At 47.5% G+C, this 20,811-nt stretch overlaps 1 protein-coding gene and 1 non-coding gene across 2 annotated transcripts; one reads left to right on the forward strand and one right to left on the reverse strand.

Annotated features, from left to right (window-relative positions):
* Positions 1-686: 686 nt before the first annotated feature.
* Positions 687-960, reverse strand: LOC126084857 (small Cajal body-specific RNA 13). Its single transcript, XR_007519092.1, has one exon. It is a non-coding gene; the product is annotated as a small Cajal body-specific RNA 13 (non-coding RNA).
* A 1,148-nt stretch (positions 961-2,108) lies between these two features.
* GLRX5 (glutaredoxin 5) lies at positions 2,109-14,051 on the forward strand. The gene is made up of 2 exons (XM_049898468.1): positions 2,109-2,479; positions 13,355-14,051. The coding sequence occupies exons 1-2, from the start codon at positions 2,188-2,190 to the stop codon at positions 13,531-13,533; spliced, it is 471 nt and encodes a 156-aa protein (XP_049754425.1). The 5' UTR covers positions 2,109-2,187; the 3' UTR covers positions 13,534-14,051.
* Positions 14,052-20,811: the final 6,760 nt, after the last annotated feature.

Raw genomic sequence — 20,811 nt, forward strand, 5'->3', positions numbered from 1 at the left:
TCCATACTATGCATCAGCAAAGGATGAGACACTCCCCATTACTGTTACGTGTTTCCGGACACTCAGAAGGTACATTTCCAAATTCCTCCCCCTCTCCCAGTCAACACAAAAGCAGAATGAGACAGGTTACAGTAGGCAATAAATAATTTAGGCCTTCAGGAACAAATTGCCTACATTTATTAAAAAGCAAGCAAACAAAAACTTACTACAATATAAGCATGAATAAAAGCTGATTTGGGGAACCATTTAACATATTCTCTATTGTTAAGTGCACCAAATGCTGGACTTTTGAAATAACCCTTATGCTTCGGCATGACAGCCTTTTCTATATATTTCTGTTCATGATGCTTGCTCCTCTGATTGACTGGGAACCAATGAATCTGAAAAACAAAAAGATTCTTTAAGAACCTGACCAATGTTGGGCCCCACTTAGAAAACTAGCAAACATCAATCACATTGATGAAGGTGAAAATGCATCACTGAGAGGACTTCCGAGTAACCTCCTAAGTTTATTTTCATCGGCTCAATTTTCATGCTGAATAACCTTGGAAGATCCACTTGCTGACTGTACAAGTACTAACTTTCTGTTTTTAAGTGTGAGCCCTCACAAAGCATGAACAGGTCACCGCCAGCAACATTAGAAAAAAACGCTTAAGATTAAAAAAAAAAAAAAAAGTAACTTGCGAATTTGTAGCAGTACTTAGTGTCCAACAGAAAGCACTCCATCTGCTAAACAATATCTCGACCGCAAAGCTTCTCTTACTGTTGGTTGATAGATAATGACACGGCACAGCCATTATCACCGTGGCAACAGTACCCAGGCGTTATCAGAGGAAAATTGCACATGGAACTGCTGGCCCTAGAGCAGTCATGCCTCAGCTTCCTCTGGAGTATGCTTTTTCTGCAAGTCTGGTGTGCTGAGGGTACCGCCAACCCAGTGCGCCTCCAAGACTACAGATCACAACGACTTCACGGAGTCCTGCTCCTCCCGATTCACCGTTGCTTCCTGCAAAGGGCACCAACCCCGTTCCAAGCATTGCTCCAGGCACTGAGTGAATGAAACAAGTGGCCTGGGAGGAAGTCAATCAACAAGCTGATAAGTCTATTATTAAGTGGTGCTAAGGGCAACGGGGAAAACCAGGGCCAGCGACGGGTCTGGAAGGCTCTGTCTCTCCTCGGCACCCCCACACTGCTCTGTCAGCTGCTCATTTCTCACGCTGACAACGAGCTTTTGGCACCAGGGCTCCCTGTGACTCTGCGCCAGCGCCGTGCCCAGCACACAGGAAACGTCTGTCGAACGAGCCGACTCGCTTCCTAGCTCCCCATTCCCCAAGCCCTCCCTGAGCCTCGATCTCGGGCTCAGGTGGGCTGGAAGGCCAGCCAGGCCCGAAACCCAGAGACGAACCCAGAGATGAAGGCGCTGTACCAACTTTAAAGGGAAAGTTGTCTTAAAGCAACAGCCGCGCGCCAGAGGCCGCACCACGAGGTCAGGGCCCCGGCGCGGGAGCCCCGGGCACGCCTGGCGCCCAGTGCCCCGCCCGGGCCCCGCTGCCCGCTACGCTCGGCCGCATTCAGCCGCGGGCCTCCGCAGCACCCGGAGCCACGCACCTCAGCTGGGAGAGGCCGACCCGGGCCGGGCTCAGCCGCGCCACCAGCCCAACTGCAGACACCAAGCCCGGCCCGCCAGTCGCATCGCCATAGCAACTAAACTACCGCCTACACCGGAACCGGAACTTTCCTGTGGGAAGTGGCCCCTTCCCGGCGTCCCGCGGAGCAGACGAAACCCCGCCCAGCACCGTGCCCAGTCATCCTAGAGTATCCCAGCAGGCCTCGATTGCTCTTGGAAGGAAATCGTCTTGCCTCTCGTTTCGCCTCTCCTTGCCTCGGAGCGTGACTTTGATGGGCATCCACAATTGCCAATCAACGACAAAGGAGACGCCAACGGCCAATAGGAAGACTGTAGGGTGCAGCTCAGCCGTAAGGACCGCCTCCAAGTTGCCGGGGCAAACGGTGACGTGATTGGTAGAATCGAGTAATTGCGGGCTAGCGTTCTCCAATCGTGAAGAGCAGTTTCGGGCCGGCCCAATGAGGGCCTCCGGGAGGCGGACCTGGCAGCCGCGGGCCGAAGCAAGCCCCCAAGTGGTGAACCGAGGTTCCGGCGTCGAGGGCTCCGGCGAGCAAGCGGGTATGAGCGGTTCCCTGGGCCGAGCGGCGGCGGCTCTGCTCCGCTGGGGGCGCGGTGCAGGCGGCGGCGGCCTGCGGGGCCCGGGCGTGTGGGCGGCGCGCTCGAGCTCCGGCGGCTGCTCGGCGGAGCAGCTGGACGCGCTGGTGAAGAAGGACAAGGTGGTGGTCTTCCTCAAGGGGACGCCGGAGCAGCCCCAGTGCGGCTTCAGCAACGCCGTGGTGCAGATCCTGCGGCTGCACGGCGTCCGCGACTACGCGGCCTACAACGTGCTGGACGACCCCGAGCTGCGGCAAGGTCAGGGCTGGCCGGGCGAGGGAGTGGGGTGGCGGGCGGAGGCCGCTATGCGGGTCGAGGGGTCGCTGCGCGGGGCCGGGCTTGGGAGGTTCCCAGCGCGATGCAGGTAATCAGGGGTCCGGCCACGCCGGGCAGGGGAGCCTATCTGGGGGTTCACACTGGTTAGGACATGGAGTACTGCTGTGCATTAGAGGACCTGGGGGTGGGCGTTTGGACTGGAACTGGGCTGGTGGTCAGGGGCTCTGGCACAGTTGCCAGCTTGAGCGGGGGGTTAGTCCTAGGGGTTCGCCAGTCCTCACCCTGAGCTGAAGTCGGTTTGGGGGGCAAGTTCTTTCTGACTGCTTCAGAGGAGGGCAAAGAGAGGAAATCATATTTATTAAGTACCACTTTAGAGAACACGTTGAGGGGTTGGAGCCAGGCCTGTCTCCTGGATCAGGGGCTGGTTCTGTAGGTGGTGCTGGGAGGGCAAAGGTTGCCCATATCCAAGGCTAGTGAGGTCAGAGATAGGTCTGTCATAGGTCAAGTCTCAGGGCGTCAGGGTCCATCCGGTTGCAGCTAGGAAAGGTGAGATGGTACAGCAGTCAGGTTGGTCTTGGTTGGGATCTGATTTTAGATATTAAGGATGGGGGATATGGGGAGTGTGGACTGGAGAAGTTTCTGGGAGGTGCAGACAGTTTGTGCTTGTGGTGCCATTGATATCTCTCATATGGCCTTCCTAGCCATGGTCTGGTGTCTCCCACCAAATGATTGGGTGGGGCTATGCAAATAAGTGATTGTGGCCCACCAAGGGGATTGGACAGCTTGCTAATAATACAAATAAGGTGCATGGTACTTTTGTGGCGGAAAGGGTGGGATCATGCAAATAAGGTGTATGGAACCCTAATGAGGGAATTGGTTAGTTTTACCATCCTGCTAGGCTAAGAATGAGCCATCCCAGAGGTGTAAAGTGGGGACTTCACTACCATCAAGAGGAAGACCCAGGAGTGGCACGTGTCCTTTGGATCCAGAGCCCCTGCATTAAGAACCTCATAGGCCCAGAAGACAGACAGAGAGCTGAAACACTGGAGACAATGAGGAGCAGTACACTGGAGATGAACAAGAAGTAGTGGCAGAGAAATGGCAGCAGCAGAACTGGGAGACCAGCACAAGATGGAGCTGTGGGCTTCCTGGCCCATGCAGCAAGGCGGTTACAGTAGGCTTGCCAACCCAAAGAGCGAGAGAGCTGAATGTCTCTGGACAGGAGGCTTTCTGGTGGAGTGGGGTGCCTTTGGGCACTTACCAGCAGAGCAAGAGAGCTTTGTAACGCTTGCCAGGGCAGGGCAGAGTCCAGCCCAAGGGACCAAGGGCCAGAGAGAGGCCTGCCTATGGGCATAGCTGAGGAGAAGCTGTCCTGACCAAAGAGCTGTATCCTGAGTCCTTCCTGATCCTGAATGGTAACCTTTTACTTCCCTAATAAACTCCATAATCTGTGAGTTCTGTGTGGCCGTTGCAGCGAATTATCACACTGAGCAGAGAAGTAGAGAGTGCCATGGGAGGGGCCACTGCTGTCAGAATTGGTGAAAGATTGGAGGGTGGAGTTATGTTTGACCACCTCATAGGGATCAGCCTTGGGTTGATTTTGACCTTGATTCTCCTCCTCATGAAGTTAAAAAAGGTCAGATATTTGCACTGCCATTTTCCCAGTGCTTCACTACTAATCTAAAGGTTGGCAGTTTGAACCTACCCAGCAATGCTGTGGAAGAGAGGCCTGGCAGTCTCCTTCCATAAAGATAACATTATGGAGGAAACCTTATGGAGCAGTTCTACTCTGTCACATATAGGTCACTATGAGCCAGAATCAATTCAGCGGCCCCTAACAAGACAACAGCATGTATGATGCCACCATCATTAAGCTCATGACCCTTTTGCCTTCCCGATAAGCTGGACTGTGACCCAAGCTCTGGGTTTTATCATTGGCAGGAGGATCTGCCATCTTCATCCAGAGCCGGCTTCTTTCCTTAGAAGATAAGCTGGGAGAAACTACTCTGCAATCTTTCAACTGGGCCCTTGTATCAGGTCCCCTGCAAATAGCCAATGTGGCCATCAGTAAAATGCCTCGTTGTTGATATCTTGCTTAGTGTAACGTTCTGAGGGTCTTTGGTTTGTGAATTTGCTCTCCATGGTTTAATGTAACTGGAGATGGGGTACACAGAAATATGGCTGATAAATAGGGAAGTAAAAGCAGGAACAAGAATGTATACTGATAACATTTGTTTGTGTTTTCATTGAGTATGCTTGGCTTTTGGTCTTAAGTTCCTAAGTGTTCCACAACAGCAACAGGGATTTAACCCTTAAATTTCCTGACCATTGAGTTTCATCAGATTGTTATTTGGGTTAATAAGCGTACTGCATCTGTATTGGACATTACCTACACCACTGTCGTTGCTTAGAAAGCTAAAGACTAGTATAAATGTTCACATTCGGACCGGGGCAGGGTGGTGTAAGCAAGTGCCCACAGCGGGAATTGGTGTAGCCAGGGTCAGACTTTAAAAACATGGAGACTTCATCTCTTTGCTCTCTAGGCTCAGCGTTTACCTGGAGAGACTGACAGGCTGAGGCTCATGCATTCTTTTATCAGCCAAGTACCCTTTCCAGCCCCAAGGTTACTGCAAGTAACACAGGAGAGGGCCTTCTGGGAAACTGGCTGCTCTTTTCTCTTGTGCCAGGCAGGCTGCTTCCCAGAGGCCCGAGCCCCAGGAAGACCCTCAGATGTGGCTCCCGTCCCAGGCACTGGGGTCCAGGGAGTGTGATGCAGAGGGGTCTCATCCTGAGGCCGTGTGACCTAGGGAGCAAAGGAGACCGAGGCAGTATTGCCTGGCCTTCCTCAAGGTCTTCTTTCCTTCTCCCTTTTATCTGGAGTCCACGAACAGACAGAGCCCAAAGGGATTGGTCCCAGTATCTGATGTCACCGTATCCTAATCCTGGTTCTAACAAAGAATATACTTTCTTTTCAGTTATGAAAGTCACATGTGCTCATTGAAGAAACTCGGAGAATGCTGAAAAGTATAAAAGTAGAAAGAAAATGAAAATCACCTGTAATTCTCCATAAACCATTATTAACGTTTGCATCTATTCCTAGCCGTTTTTTTAGCTTGTCCCTACACCTCTACCCTGAGAGCAGGGACCACGTCCCACGTGACTTCCTGGGGTACGGTGCAGATTACCTGTGCAAAGCAAGCTTTCAGTGAGTGTTTCACAAATGACTAAATGCTTCTTTTGTTTGTCATTATATCATAGATTCTCTCCCATGCTCTTAAAAACATTACGAACACTCTCTTACCCTTCTGCCTACCTGGAGCACCATTAAGGAGCCCTGGTGATTCAGTGGTTAAGCACTTGGCTGCCGACTAAAAGGTCAGTGGTTTGAACACACCAGCAGCTCCACAGGAGAAGACCTGGCGATCTGCCCCCATAGAGCTTAAAAAGGAAACCCTATGGCGGTTGCTCTGAGTCGAAGCTATTCCACAGCACACAACAACAGAGCACCATTGCATTCGGAGTAACATCTCACAGTAGGGACTCACATGCTTGCTGAATGATTAGCTTTATTCAAACGAGAATTTGAAAATATGCTCAACCTCTCCAATACCAGAGAATTGAAAACTTTGGAAGAGTAGTTGCCAGGACCGAGTCAAGTTGAAGTGAATGTAGTCTGAGAGCCAGCTGCTTCACTCCTAAGTATATAATCTAGAGCAGGGGTTGGCAAATTTTCCATATAAAGGGCCCCAGAGTAAGTACTTTAGACTTTGTGGGCCATATGGTTTCTGTTGAAACTACTCACCTGTGCTGTTGTAGTGTGGAAGCAGTTGTGGGTAATATGTAAACACGTGAGTGTGGCCGAGTTCCAATAAAATTTTATTTACAAAAACAGGAAGTGGAACAGATTTGGCCCACAGGCCGTAGAGTGCCACCCCTGGTCTAGAGTGGTCTCTGCTCATGTGTGTTAGGAGACATGTAAGGATGTTCATTGCAGCATTACTTTTAATAACAAAAAATTGAAAGAAGGGGGTCTTTGTCTATTAGTAGCGGACTGGGTCAACAAACCGTCATTTAGTCATATAATGGAGAAGTAACTTGCAGTTAAAATGGACTAGACTTGGATGTACTGACATAGCTAAATCTCAAAAATACAATTTTTCATGGAAGCAAGTTGCTAAAAGGTAATCATATCAATGTTATTGTGCATATCAACATTAAAGACGTGAAACAGTACCGTGTTTCACAGGTACATGTAGTGCAAGGGTACGTAGCCCATGGGTGCAAGTGACAGATGTCAGCCACAGGCTGGAAGTCACCTCTGGAGGGGGCAAGGGTGACATGTGGTGAAGAGCCTGGGCTCTGGACTTAGAAACTCCTAGACGTCCCGGCTCATCCATCTGCTAACACTGTGACTTTGGGTAAGTTATTTAACCTGTCTGAGCCTTAGTGCCTTCATCTATAACATAGGGATAATTCTACCCATCTTGTAGGATTTTTGCAAAGATAAAACGAGATTATTTATGTAAAACGCAGAGTTGGGAACTCAGTAGGGTGGATAATAATTAGCATAAATCAAATCCTTACTTCCCTGATCAAGTCAAGGTTCTGACACCAGCCAGCCATTCAGCACTCTCTCTCTGACCCCAGCTACCGAGAGCTACATCAGATGTTCCAAGTTAAAAGGACACTGACCTTCAGACTGCCAAATAGTCAGAGGCAAGCTCGGGAGTGCCCATGGCTCCCTAACTTCTGACCTCCTTTGGGTTTGATAATTCCCCAGAAGGGCTCACCGAACTCACGGAAACGTTGTACTTACGATTACAGTGTTACTGTGAAGGATATGGAGCAGGATCAGCAAAGGGAAGAGACGCATGGGGCAAGGCCGGAGAGGGTTCCCAACCTGACGCTTCCATGTCCCAGAAAGGGGTGTGCTACCAGGAATGTCTTTCACCAACCAGGAAGCCCGTGGAGCGTCCGCACTCAGAGTTTTTATTGAGGGGGTCTCATTATGTAATCAAACTCCAGCCCCACCTGAGGTCGGCTGATGTCATGGGGTGGTCTTTCTGGCCTGGCCAGCCCCCACCCCAGAGTCATCTCATCACCTCACCTAAGGTGTTTGCTAGGCGTGGTCTAGAGTCCTTACGGAAAACGCTTAAATTCCAAGGTGTGTTTAAGAGATTGTCTCAGGAACCAAGGGCAAAGACCAAATCTTGAGGTAAAGTTAATGTAAACCACACATTCAGGAATCCTTAGCTCCTCAGTAGTTGACGTTTTTAGTACTGCAAGACATACGTAGTTGGTAGTTTTCCTGCATTCTTTCCCTACTCCTTCTCTCTTGCATGTATTTCTCAGAAAAGCATTAATGTAGAGAGCGAGAAGTGGGCATTGGCACGGAGAGAACATCCACACTGCACCTGCACTATGCCACAGCTCTGCCCCTTTCCCCAGTCATATCTCGGTTAATCTTCATGATCGATCTGTGAGGAGTAGAGTCATACTCCCATTTCAGCTGAGAAACCGAGGCTAAGATTGAGAAATTTATCTGAGGCTACAAATACTAGCTAGCGAGCCATGATCTGCTGACTCAAGCTGGTGCCTTGTCCACTCTGCCATGGTGCTCTGCTTTTCCTCTGTTGAGGGGTGTTATGGATCGAATTGTGTCCCAGAAAGGGGTGTACTACCATAAATGTCTTTCACCAACCAGGACCCCAAAATAGGTGTAAATCCTAACCTCTGTGTCCCAGGATATAATCTCATTTGGAAACAGGGTTTTCTTCGTTATGTTGATGAGGCCATATCAGTGTAGGGTGAGACTTAAGCCAGTCACCTTTGAGGTATAAAAGAACAGATTAGACCCAGAAGCAAGGAAGCACAGGTGGGGATGAATAGAAACCATGCCAAGTGAAGATCTCCAAAGAACCCAGGAACAGAAGCTGAAGAGACAAGGACCATTGCCCGGAGCCCACAGAGAGAAGGCCTTCCTCTAGAGCCGGCACCCTGAACTTGGACTTCTAGCCTCCTGAACTGTGAGAAGACATTTCTGCGTGTTAAAGCCACCTACTTGTGGTATTTCTGTTACAGCAGCAGTAGGAAGCTGAGACAGGAGGTCTCTGGTTTTCCATGCTTCCAGCTACACTTACCTCCTGTAGTCCTAACATCATTGTGTAACTGAGGGAAGATGAAGGAAATGGCACTCCAGGCATGATGTGACTTGCCGAAAGCCACAGAGCCTAGTAAGTGGCAGAGTTGGGGTTAACCCACCTGAGACTCTGAAGTTCCTGTAGTGAAACTCTGCCAGGAAGACAGAAAACTGTAATTACAGCTCTTTCATATTTATCGTCTGAACTAGGAGATAAGACCGGTGTTCTGAAGTAGAATGGATTTGGAAAAGCTAGCAGTTCTTTTTGAAAGTTCTGGAGTTTTCTGGTACATTTCCTCCACTCATCTTTCTGGCTTGATATTTTGGGATATTAACTTTTTAGAGGGTGCAGTAGACGTGTGTAAAACTGATCATGTAAGACAGTCTCCTAACGCCCAGCTCCTCGTGTTACCCTGTTAGGTAACTTTGCAGCCACCGTTTTCTTCCCCAATTTGAATTGCTGTCTACCATGCAAAGTATGTTGATCATGAAAATCCATTCTGGGTTATGATTTTCAGTTTTCAAGAGTTGTTGTCGCCTGCTTCTGAGTTACTCCCAGTGATATTTGTAAGAACTCCCGCTGTGTGTCACAGTTTTTGAAAAATAAAGTGTGGAGAAACTAGCCATGTTTAACCAATGAATTGTGGATTGATTGGATATGTTTTAATTTTCAGCTTATGTACACTGATCTTTTAATATTGGGAGTTTTTCACTTTACTCCACAGGCAGCAGTTGGATATTAAAAAATATATATATATATAAACTCACATTCAGATTTATTCTTAATGGGGAAATGGTATATACTTTTAAGGACTGTGAAGTCCGTGCCTTGTATCAGCTGCCTGCAGCACCTGTTAATCTAAAAATCAAAGAAGCAGGTGAGTTTAATTTTGATAAGGGATCAGCCGGTAGGCACCTTGAATACTGCCAAGAAAATGCCATCATGACCTCTAAGATGGGGTCCTTCTGTGTTCCTGAAACATCTATTATTAGAGCAGACACGGCCGAGTGGTTGGGACAGAGTTATTCTAACACGTGACTGCTTGCTGGGTGTTCAGGAACCTCACGTGGTCGGAAGTCCACTTGTTTAGGTGGTAACTTCGTTCCTAGGAAGTACAGTCAGGGATACTAGAAATGTCTAATGAATGGGAGACAAGCCTCATGTTCTGATTGAGAGAGGTACTGCAGAGATGACTGATGGAAACTGGTCATTCTTTTACTCATCCAGGGTTTTACTTTAAAGACAGTTGTACTTTTTAGGATACATTAGATGTGTGGTTTTGACTGTCCTTCAGGTGGCAAGTTTATTTGCATTTTTGGTGTGTTTCAAAAATTATAGGTACTCATGAGAAGAAATTGGTAGATATTTATTGTCCTGTCCATTGCCCTGGAGTCGATTTCAACTCATAGTGACCCTATAGGACAGGGTAGAACTGCGCCATAGGGTTTCCAAGGCTGTTAATCTTCACAGAAGCAGGCTACCACTCTTTCTCCCACAGAGCAGAGCCAGGGCTGGCCAGTTCGAACTGCCAACCTTTCGATTAGGAGGTGAATGCTAACCACTGTGACACCAGGGCTCCTTATTTATTGTCATAGCAAGCTTAAATGATATATTGTTATTAGGTCTTGTCAAGTCAGTTCGGGCTCATGGCGACCCTGTGTACAACAGAACAAAACACTGCCCGGTCCTGGGCCTTCCTCACAATTGTTATGCTTGAGCCCATTGTTACAACCACTGTGTCAGTCCATCTTATTGAGGGTCTTCCCCTTTTCGCTGACCCAAAATTTGTCAAGCATGATGCCCTTCTCCAGGGACTGGTTCCTCCTGATAACATGTCCAAAGTATGTGAGAAGTAGTCTTGTCATCCTTGCTTCCAAGGAGCATTCTGGTTGTACTTCTAAGAGGTTTGTTCATTCTTCGGCAGTCCGTGGTATATTCAATATTCTTCACCAACACCATAATTCAAAGGCATTAATCCTTCTTAGGTCTTCTTTATTCACTGTCTGGCTTTCATATGCATATGAGACGATCGAAAACACCATGGCTTGGGTATTACTAATTGAGAAAAAGAATATAATACCATGCATACAAATGGTTCACGCACGTAAAGCAGAATTAAAAGGAGCTCAAGTTTACTTTAAACATTCTTAGTGTCCACAGCCCAACCCAGTCATCAAAAAGGTAAAAGCTTTATAATTGGCACCATTGTAAAGTAAGTTCTGATAGACCGTGTTTGGGGATTGAGTTAAAAAAAAAACAAAACAAAAACTTGCCTGCTAAATCATTGTTTACATAGCACAACATCAAAGTGATGAAAGGTGTGAATCCACCGGGGATTTTAGTATCTCAGCTGTTCTGTATTAGAAAGACGTTCTGCTGATGGATGGAATTTCCCTCTCTGGGCAGCAGCCGCACCTCTAGCTGACGGCTTTTTCTACAGCCAGAGTGGCTTAGAAGTATGCTCTTGGGGGCCTTTAACATTTTCTCTGCTTCTTGGTATGTGAAGTCTGGAGAAGAAAGATAAAGTGCTCCAGGTCTTCTCTAGTGCTGCCACTTAGAGCAAAGTCACTATTTGGTGGAAGGCAATAACTTGTAGAAAAGAAAAATATTCTGTATCTTGGGACCGTTATTCTTAATATAACTTAAATTGGTAATTATTATTTTTTTTTTGGAAAATAAATGGTAGTAAATGATAGGGTGTCAAGAACAATTTTTGGATTTTTTAGTTGATTTGCAGAAAATCACCACTTGACTGATTTTAAAGCTTGCATATTGTATTTTGCTTGAAGAGCCCCTTAGCATTTCTGTTTCATTTATGTATATGTTCATTTTGGCCATTAAAAAAAGGTATAATGATTAATTATTGTCATAATCGTAATGGCCTTTGGTCAGCCTCTTTTCACATACACAGCACAGATTCTTTTTATTGGCTGGTGTTCTAAGGTAAACACATCAGAAAGTTTAGTAAAGCAGAAAGCAAGGTTTTTATTCAGCATACATTCAAAGAGGCAAAAGTAGGAAATGGACAAGCATGCTGCCAGAGCCATGTCAGTCCGAGGCCGAGGGAATATTACAGAACAGACAAAAGTGGGAAAACGGACAAGCATGCTGCCAGAGCCATGTCAGTCCGAGTCCGAGGGAATATTACAGAACAGACAAAAGTGGGAAAACGGACAAGCATGCTGCCAGAGCCATGTCAGTCCGAGTCCGAGGGAATATTACAGAACAGACAAAAGTGGGAAAACGGACAAGCATGCTGCCAGAGCCATGTCAGTCCGAGGCCGAGGGAATATTACAGAACAGACAAAAGTGGGAAAACGGACAAGCATGCTGCTAGAGCCATGTCTTTCGGAGTCCAAGGAAAGTTACAGGAATGATCATCAGTATATGTAAACATTACAAATAGGCAAAACCATTGAAAGTTTCGCCTTTTCTCAGATCGGCTAGAAACTGCTAAATTACTGTGATTCTACATTTTGTATTGTCTTTGTAATCATTGGTGCAGGTTTCAGTAACAGGAGTGTCTTCATCCGTCCAGCAAATCTAACTATTCATTAAATGTTAATAGAAAAAGACAAGAATGAAAAGTCTTTTGTGCTCTGTTTATGATTTGTTTATGTGGAAGTGTCCCTAAAAGATGTCTTCCAAGATCATCCTAGCTGTTGTCTTTCTACCTCAGGGCCCAGGTAGATATGTCCTTGTGAGTCCAGCTCCAGCGGGTCACGTTCTCCATGCTCAAAGAGAGGGAGTAATGGTTCTAATATTATCTCCAAAATCACTGGACAGGCTTTAAAAAGTACAGTTTACCTTGTCAGACAAGTAGAAAAGGAAGTAGAATGGTGAGGAGGATTTTTGGAAAGGGTTATCCTCTATGTCTTGCTTTGTGATAACCATGATCCCTGTGACCCAGAAGAACTGAGTGGATTAACCGGCCGTCTGCCCATCACAGAATGGGTCTTCCCTCTTCTGGGCCCTCAAAACCACGTGCACCTGGGACCAATCCTACATGTGCTGGTTCGATTCTTGTCTGCTGTGAGCTCTTGAGAGCTGGAGTGTCTTACCTGCCCCATGGCCACAGGCCTTGATGAGCTTTGGGCGCCCTGTCATTCTCTCATTCACAGCCGTGGGTTCTGCTGGCCACCTCTCCTGCCCCGTGGAGAGCTCAGCGCAGCAGCTGACTAGGAAGGCCCTCAAAGGACAGATTTTTCTCTGGGTAAAAGTGATCATCTTGAGGGACAGTAGCTGGTGGCACTCGTTGACCCCAACGGGAATGCAGAGTGTGGCAGGGAGTGCAGAGTGGCAGCACGTGACACAGAGACCCATGGTAACCCGTTCGGAAATGAAGGTGCAGGTATCCTTACGTTTTGTTTCACCGAAGTCACAGACTGGCAGGTATGAGGAAAATATGGCTTTAGTGTCTTTTTTTTCCTGTCAGGCTGTCATTGTTCCCAGCTGCTTAGGTGGCAGGCAGCCTGGCCTGTGAGTATACCCCTACCTGCACACATTACCGCGCCCCCACGGCTGGAGCTGGCTGGAAACCTGATTCCTCTGATGTAAAGCTTGTGCTTTTTGCACCAAACACGCTTTTCCCCAAGAGTAAGGCAGCGAGGGAGGGACACTGGGTTTTCTGCTGGCAGAGGATAAAGAACATTTCACTCTGGAGGGCTCGGCTTTGACTGTTGAAATGACATTTGCAATGCTCTTTCTTTCCCCGTAGGCATTAAAGATTATTCCAACTGGCCCACCATCCCGCAGGTGTTCCTCAACGGGGAGTTTGTGGGCGGCTGCGACATTCTTCTGCAGATGCACCAGAACGGGGACCTGGTAGAAGAGCTGAAAAAGCTGGGGATCCGCTCCGTCCTCCTGGATGAAAAGAAAGACCAAGACTCAAAGTGAGGGCGGTGCAGGTCCTCACTGGCACGATGCCCCGCGCTCCGGAGGGGAAGCTGTGGGTGTCGAAAACGCACCGCCAGCCAAGCCTTACCAATCCTCGTTCTTGTTACGGAGACACAGCGGCTTGCGCTAGTCTCCAGGCGTGCAGCAGTCAGTCATTTCAGTGTGTCTGGTGTTTGGGACTTGATTATAACCACTGCACTGTAATGACTCAGTGTTGTGGTCTGATATTGTACACAAAACCTGTTCTTAGATTGCCGTTTTCTCTCTGCCCGGTGCCAGAGTAGAACGTGGGGCTTTTGAATCATCACGATTATTCATGACTCCTCAGCCTGTGTGTCAGTCCGCAAAGTCATGTACCCCTCTCCCCTGCCCCCCCCCAAAATTTTGTAACTTGTCTGGCACAAACTGGACAAGGAAGAAGATGTGGTAACTGGGGTGTTGTTTTTTTAAATAAACTCAGCACAGGGATACGTGGGTGAGTTGTTAATTCTGAATAGCAATAAAGTGTGAGGGGTTTAGTGCCTGCAGCCTTCTGTTTTTCTGAATGAAGAATGACTCAGACCCTATTACATTTGCTATGCAAATTGCTGTCAGGCTGTGCTCAGCTTTCTCCAGGGAAGGCAGCGTTGTGTAGGCGGTGACAGTCTTGGTGGAGGCTTGGGGGTGGAGGGGCTTGGCCGGCACTGCAGGAATGGGGGAGGCCTGGATGAGGGGTCCCCAGCACCCTGTCGGAGTCGTTCGTGTGGTACCAATGGTTAATGTGTTCGGGTACTAACCAAAAGGTTGGGGGTTCGATTCTACCCAGGGGCACCTTGGAAGAAAGGCCTGGCAACCTACTGAAAAATCCACCACTGGGAGCCTTCAGAGCACAGTTCTTCTCCAACACACTCGGTGTCACCATGAGTGGAAGCTGGTTCGACGGCAGTGGTTTCATGCCGCCAGTCTCTGTAGGCCTGTGCTCAGCCAGGAGTACTGCAGTTACCTAGGGAGAAGTCATTAGCCGTCTGTCAAAGTATGGGATTTAATGAGTATTTCATTCCTAAAACAGGTCTTTATAAAAGAAAGGACTGAGGTCACGCAGAGCTTCTTCCAGCACGTGGTACCTGTATAAGATCTCCCATGGCATTTCTCCATCGCGAGGCTGCAGTGTAATGGAGTTGGAAGAGAGCTTTCTGGGGCTTCCAAGGGAAGAGAGTCCATCACATCAGAGTTGTGTCTTTGGGTCCCCAGGAGCCTTCCCTGATCTCCAGGGGCTTCAACAGACATCCCTTTAGAATTATATCTTCATGGTGGCAGAGATGGAGCCCTGGTGGCACAGCGGTTAAGAGCTTGGCTGCTAACCAAAAGGCTGGCAGTTCAAATCCACCAGTCACTCCTTGGAAACCACTCTGTCCAATAGAGTCACTGTAGGTCAGAGTCACCTCAACGGTGACGGGTTTGGTTTTGGGTTTAGTGGCAGAGATAGTAAGAAGGGTGCATTTTTAATGAAAAGGGCAAGAACGCAAAGATGAGAGAAGGACGGCTCGTTTCTCCAGAACCTTTCTAAAGGTGTCTTCCATGTCAGTTACTCCACTGGAGTTCCTCTTGTGAAAATAATACAGATCACTTCGTGAGGTGAGGACTGAACACGGACGGGACCCTCGGCTCTGTGTGCGGGAACTGCTGGGTCAACCGTAGTTCCCTGTTCCTGCTGTTCCCCCTCCCCACCCCAGTATTAAGAGACTGCCCCTTGCCAGTCACCAACCTCAAAGCTTCAGGGAAGAGAAAAGTAGATTATCCTCACAAAGAGGTTTTTTATTACATTAATTGTGTCCTGCATCCCACGGGTCTGTGTTAAGCTCACGGCTTACGTGGAATCTGAGATGAGGTTAGAACTCCTGCATTTGAACCATCTTGTTTACAAACGAGGAAAGAGGGCACTAGAGAAAGGCAGATTGCTCAAGATCCCCTCACAGCTCACGGTGGCTGTCGTGGTGGCAGAGCCAAGGTTGTGACCTTGCCCTTTGGAAAGAATACCATTAACGAGTCACACTGCAGAGCCCTTGGGTGGACACCAGGCCATGGTCCTACAGAATTGCCCCCCACCTTCACACCTGGTGTGTAACAGGGTACTTTTCCATAAGTTTGCTTCTTTTGGCTTTTCCTTTGATCTTTTCTCTGTGCCCTTAGGGTTCATCTGAAGAATGAAATGATGAGAAACTTATTAGCAGGGTGACATCAATGCAAGTAAGAACCCTCCCCAGGATAGTACTAGAACTAGGGGAAGCCTGCCAAGTGAACAATTTGGCTTCTGTGCTTATGAGTCACAGAGTGTGTCAAAGTCACCAGAGAACGTAGAAGTTTCAGGAATTACTGAGCTCTGCAAGAAATGCAGGTACCCTTTCCAAAAGCTAATTAATCATTTTTTCTTATATGCTTAACAAGTCTTTACAAGGGGATGTTGAAGACGCTGTCTAATGTAAGCCTGGGCGATTTTGACCATCTGCATAATTCAATGTGGTAATTAGAACAGGGACACCCAAGTTCCTGGTACAAACAGTAATATCACACATCTTAAATGAAGTCATTAACACTGCAGAGTCCGCCTCACAGTGTCCAGGATCATACCTGCGGCTTCTGTTGTGACAGTATTGGATTTTTTGTCACAGCTTTCAAATACTGGATTATTAGGCTCTTTAGAAACAGATGAAGTTATTTTAGAAGATTAAAAAGCTGTAAAGTCTGGTTTATTTTTATTGGTCCTATTGAATTCGCTTGTAGAATTTGGGAATTCAGGCTTTCCTATAGTTACTAAAAAGCCACAGTAGTCAACTTGAAAATTCTTGTTAAATTCATCAGAGAGCTTGCTTAGATATCTAGAGATAAACTGTAACTTAAAAAGTCGGGTTCCTTGTCATTTGTGTCCAGAGAAATTCTGGTAAGGTACAGAGGGACAACTTCTGTATTGACAAGGTTTTGTTAAAGTAAATTTAAATTGGGGGAGAAAGCGTTTACATTCATGTTCCTGAGAGTCAGTGATACAGGAAGAAATATATATTGGTGGATAAAACAAAATGAAAAACCAAACACATTGCCGTTGAGTCGATTCCGACTCGTAATGACCCTATAGGACAGAATAGAACTGCCCCATAGGATTTCCGAGGAGTGACAGGTGAATTTGAACTGCTGACCTTTTGGTTAGCAGCTGTAGCTCTTAAGCACTGCGCCACCAGGACTCTATATTTTAGGCTTTTTAAAAAGTAGATTTAATATTCCATGAAGGAATTGTTTAGTAAATCTAAAAAACAGCTTTATAAGTTATACCTCAGAACCATATAGCAGCTAATTTGAGGGAGAGCGGAGAGATGGTGAAGGTGGGAAAGCTGGCTTAAGGAGCAGGTGTATAGAGACACACAGAGTGACCAAGGTGGACTTAACCAGGTAGTGCTACGTCACATTTCCTGAGAGGAGTCTCACTTCAGGTCTTAAAGCTGAGTGAGATTTTTACAATTATGAATATAGGAGGAGACCCTTTATTCTCTGCTATTGCTGTGTGGGCCAAGTGGAGTTGAACTGAGAGCAGATCAAGCCAGTAGATATCACAGGATGTGTACCCAGCTTCAAACCTTTCCCCAGCTTCAGTCAGAATGATCTTCCACAAACATCTCTCCGGCATTTCCTGGGCATTTCCTGCTCCTGCTTCACATCTGCCATTGACATCACAGTGAACTCTGGCCCTAACCCCAGAAGGCCTCCTCTGACCTCCTGAGACAGCTTTCACAGGGATCCATTTTGCCACATAAAGGAGGTAGAAATGTCCCCCTGGTCCACAGGAAGGTGGCAATCAAACTTAGAAGTGTTTCTGGATTACCGAGGTGTTTGTTGTCCTGAGCAAGCGATCGGCTTTGATAATCCGGAGGTCCCATGGATGAGCTAGCCATCCTGGGGAGTCCATGTTGAGCCCCAGACTGGGCCAGAATTGCCATCCCTCTCTGAACCCAGGCTAGGCACATCTCGCACCTCGCACCCTGAGGCAGAGAAGGGCAGCGTCTGACACAGATGTCAAACCTGAAGGATGGCAGCATTTCTTCTGTATCTTTACAAGTAAATTGTAGTCCTGGGAACACATCCTTCTGGTTTTTGTTTGTTTGACTGATTCTGTTCAGGATTCCTTGGTAGAAAGTGTCCTTGGAATGATTCCTGGGAGGACAAAGCACTCTTCCACAGGTGAGGGCAAGGAGTGGTGTCTATTCCACCTGACCAAGTTACTGCGTGTTGGTGCACTTTCAAAAGATTGGGTGTGGCAGCCTAAGAGTGTGCCCCCAAAGATGTCCACATCCTAATCCCCAGAATGTATGAGTATGGCACGTTACATGTGAAAAGGGATTTTGTAGATGAGATTAAATTAGGGACTTGGAGATGGGGAGGCTAGCTTGGATTATCCAGGTGGGTCCGGTATAATTACCAGGGTCCTTAAAAGAAGGAGGCAGGAGATCAGTCAGAGAGAGAGATGTGATGACAGAATTAAGAGATTGGAGTGATAGGCTTTGAAGATGGAGGAAGGGGCCACTTGCAGAGAAATGCAGGTGACCTCTAGAAGCTGAAAAAGGCAAGGGGGCAGATTCTGTCCTGGAGCTTCCAGGAAGAATGCAGGCCTTGATTTTACCCCAGTGAAACTTTTTTCAAACTTCTGGCCTCCCGAAATGTAAGAAAGTACATTTGTGTTGCTTCAAGTCAAGCTACTGAGTTTGTAGTGCTTTGTTATAGCACCCAGAGGACACTAATCACCTGGTTACCTGGACATTTGTGGTAGGTACCACTTAATGCCAGTTGACGGGCAAGGAGACAAAAATTGAGCACCTACCATGGCATTCAGATCCCTAATTTACTTGTCACAAAAGGTCGGCAAATATGGAATATTGTTTTTTTCAGATGATGAAAGAGAAACCTCAGATGAGTCACTTGTCCAGGGCCTCCCTGGTGGGTGGCAGGGCTGGACTGTGAGCCCCTGTTGGACTGAAAACAGGGCCCATGGTCTCCTCATGGATCCCACTTCAGAAGCCCAGCCAAGGAAGCACCTCCTCAGCCAGCACCTCAGAGCCCATGGTTTCCTCGTGGATCCCACTTCAGAGGCCTGGCCAAGGAAGCACCTCCTCAGCCAGCACCTCAGAGCCCATGGTCTCCTCATGGATCCCACTTTAGAGGCCCAGCCAAGGAAGCACCTCCTCAGCCAGCACCTCAGAGCCCACAGTCTCCTCATGGATCCCACTTCAGAGATCCGGCCAAGGAAGCACCTCCTCAGCCAGCACCTCAGAGCCCATGGTCTCCTCATGAATCTCACTCCAGAGATCCAGCCGAGGAAGCACCTCCTCAGCCAGCACGTCAGAGTCCGTGGTCTCCTTGTGGATCTCACTTCAGAGGTCTGGCCAAGGAAGCACCTCCTCAGCTAGCCCCTCAGTTCAGCCCATATCTGCGAATGTCCTCTCTGCAGCCCTGACAGGAAGAACTGCTCTGGCCACTGATTTGGTCTTTAGGCCGCTGTGGAAACCCACAGCCACAGAGCCAGGGGCTTTTGGAAGCACCCCTGGCCATCCAAGGAGGTGGAGCGTCCTGCTCCTGAGGTCGGTGACCAAGCAGGCCTAATTGGGCAGCCACACAGGGACAGTCAGCACAACCATGCCCAGGGAAAGCGCTCCCAGTCTCTGGGTGCAGACACGCGTGACCAGGCGGAGGTCTCACTGGGCTTAACTTGAGGAAATTCTGAACAGCAGGAAGTGGGTATTTTTGCCAGTGAGCAAAGTGCTTTACTTGATGAAAGAGCTTCTATAATCTGTTGGGCTCTGTTGCACTTCCTCTGATCTCAGTCACAGCCATGACCTATCTATTTCTAATGCTCCCAGAGCCACCTGTTCCCCTACTCCCTCTGTCCATCCCACTGCCCCTCCCTTTGGCACAGTTTGCCCTTCTATCCTCCTTTGGTTGGTATATTTTTTTAGAATCTTAGTCATTTGAATTTTTAAATAGTTAATTTTTACTTTATTAAAACAATGCATGCATAGAGCTAAAGTCGAATGGTACTAAAATCTATTGATGAAAATCACCCATCCCCTGCCTTTCACCTTTCCACCCACCGTTCTACTCCCTGGGGGCAACCAATCTCCATTTCCTAAGCTGTTTCTTCTGGTATTTGTCTCCATATTTTGTAATGTGCTCATATTGATATTTCTTTGTTAATCTATTTCAGACATTATCTAATCTCTTTACCATTTTGGTAGATAAGGATTCGGTGCTCAGATCATCACCAACATCCCCCACCTCGCTTCTTCCTTATTCCCCATGCCGTGGGAGCAACGTTTGGTTAAATCAATAGCTTTATGTTATTATTATGACTATATATTTTTCCAGCCAGACCGCTACTTAGAATCAAGGATGGCAAGACCTCATCTCACATACTTTGGACATTTTACCAGGAGGGATCAGTCTCTGGAGGGCGCCATGCTTGGTAAAGTAGAGGGTCAACGAAAAAGAGGAAGACCCTCAAGAAGATGGATTGACACAGTGGCTACAACAATGGGCTCAAGCATAGCAACGTTCATGAGGATGGCCCAGGACTGGGCAGTCTTTCATTCTGTTGTATGTAGGGTCGCTATGAGTTGGCACCTAACAACAAGCCAAGTACTGTATTCTTCTCTTGTACAGCTTTTTCCTCCATTAATGGTTTTTGTTTTCAACTGATTATTTTCTGTTTGATTATTTTCACTTAATTTTGACACACTGCTCTGACATCTGCTAAATACCCATCAATACAGTTTTTAAACAGAAGCATCAGGTAACTAAGAGTCTCCACTCTCCTTATACACCCACCTCCCGTTCTGCCACCTAAGCTCTGTCCTGGAGCCTTCCACCTTCCAGCTCTGTTCAAGCCTGCCCTCTGGTTGCCTTGCCATCATTCTTGAACTGCCCTCACACCTTCCCAGTGTTGGACTCTCTCTTTCCTAGGCCCGGTGTCTGTTTTTTAGTTTATTCCTTTGTTGTGCAGGAGCACACCCTGCAAAAGCTTCCTAAGGAAGGTCCATGGGAGATCCACCTTTTGAGACCATGTCTGCAAAGGTTTTATTATACCTGTACATTAGATTTGTTAGCTTGACTGGTCTGGGAAACATTTTCCCTCCAAATTTTGATGGCGTTGGTTCCAGTGCTGCTATTGGAAGTCCAATGCCATTGCAATTTCTGATCTACTATGATTTTTAACTAATTGAAAGAGTGCCCTGAGCACGAGGACTGTGCAAGATTCACCTC

The sequence above is a fragment of the Elephas maximus genome, chromosome 10, assembly GCF_024166365.1.
Source record: "Elephas maximus indicus isolate mEleMax1 chromosome 10, mEleMax1 primary haplotype, whole genome shotgun sequence".
NCBI classification, from domain to species: Eukaryota; Metazoa; Chordata; class Mammalia; order Proboscidea; family Elephantidae; genus Elephas; species Elephas maximus.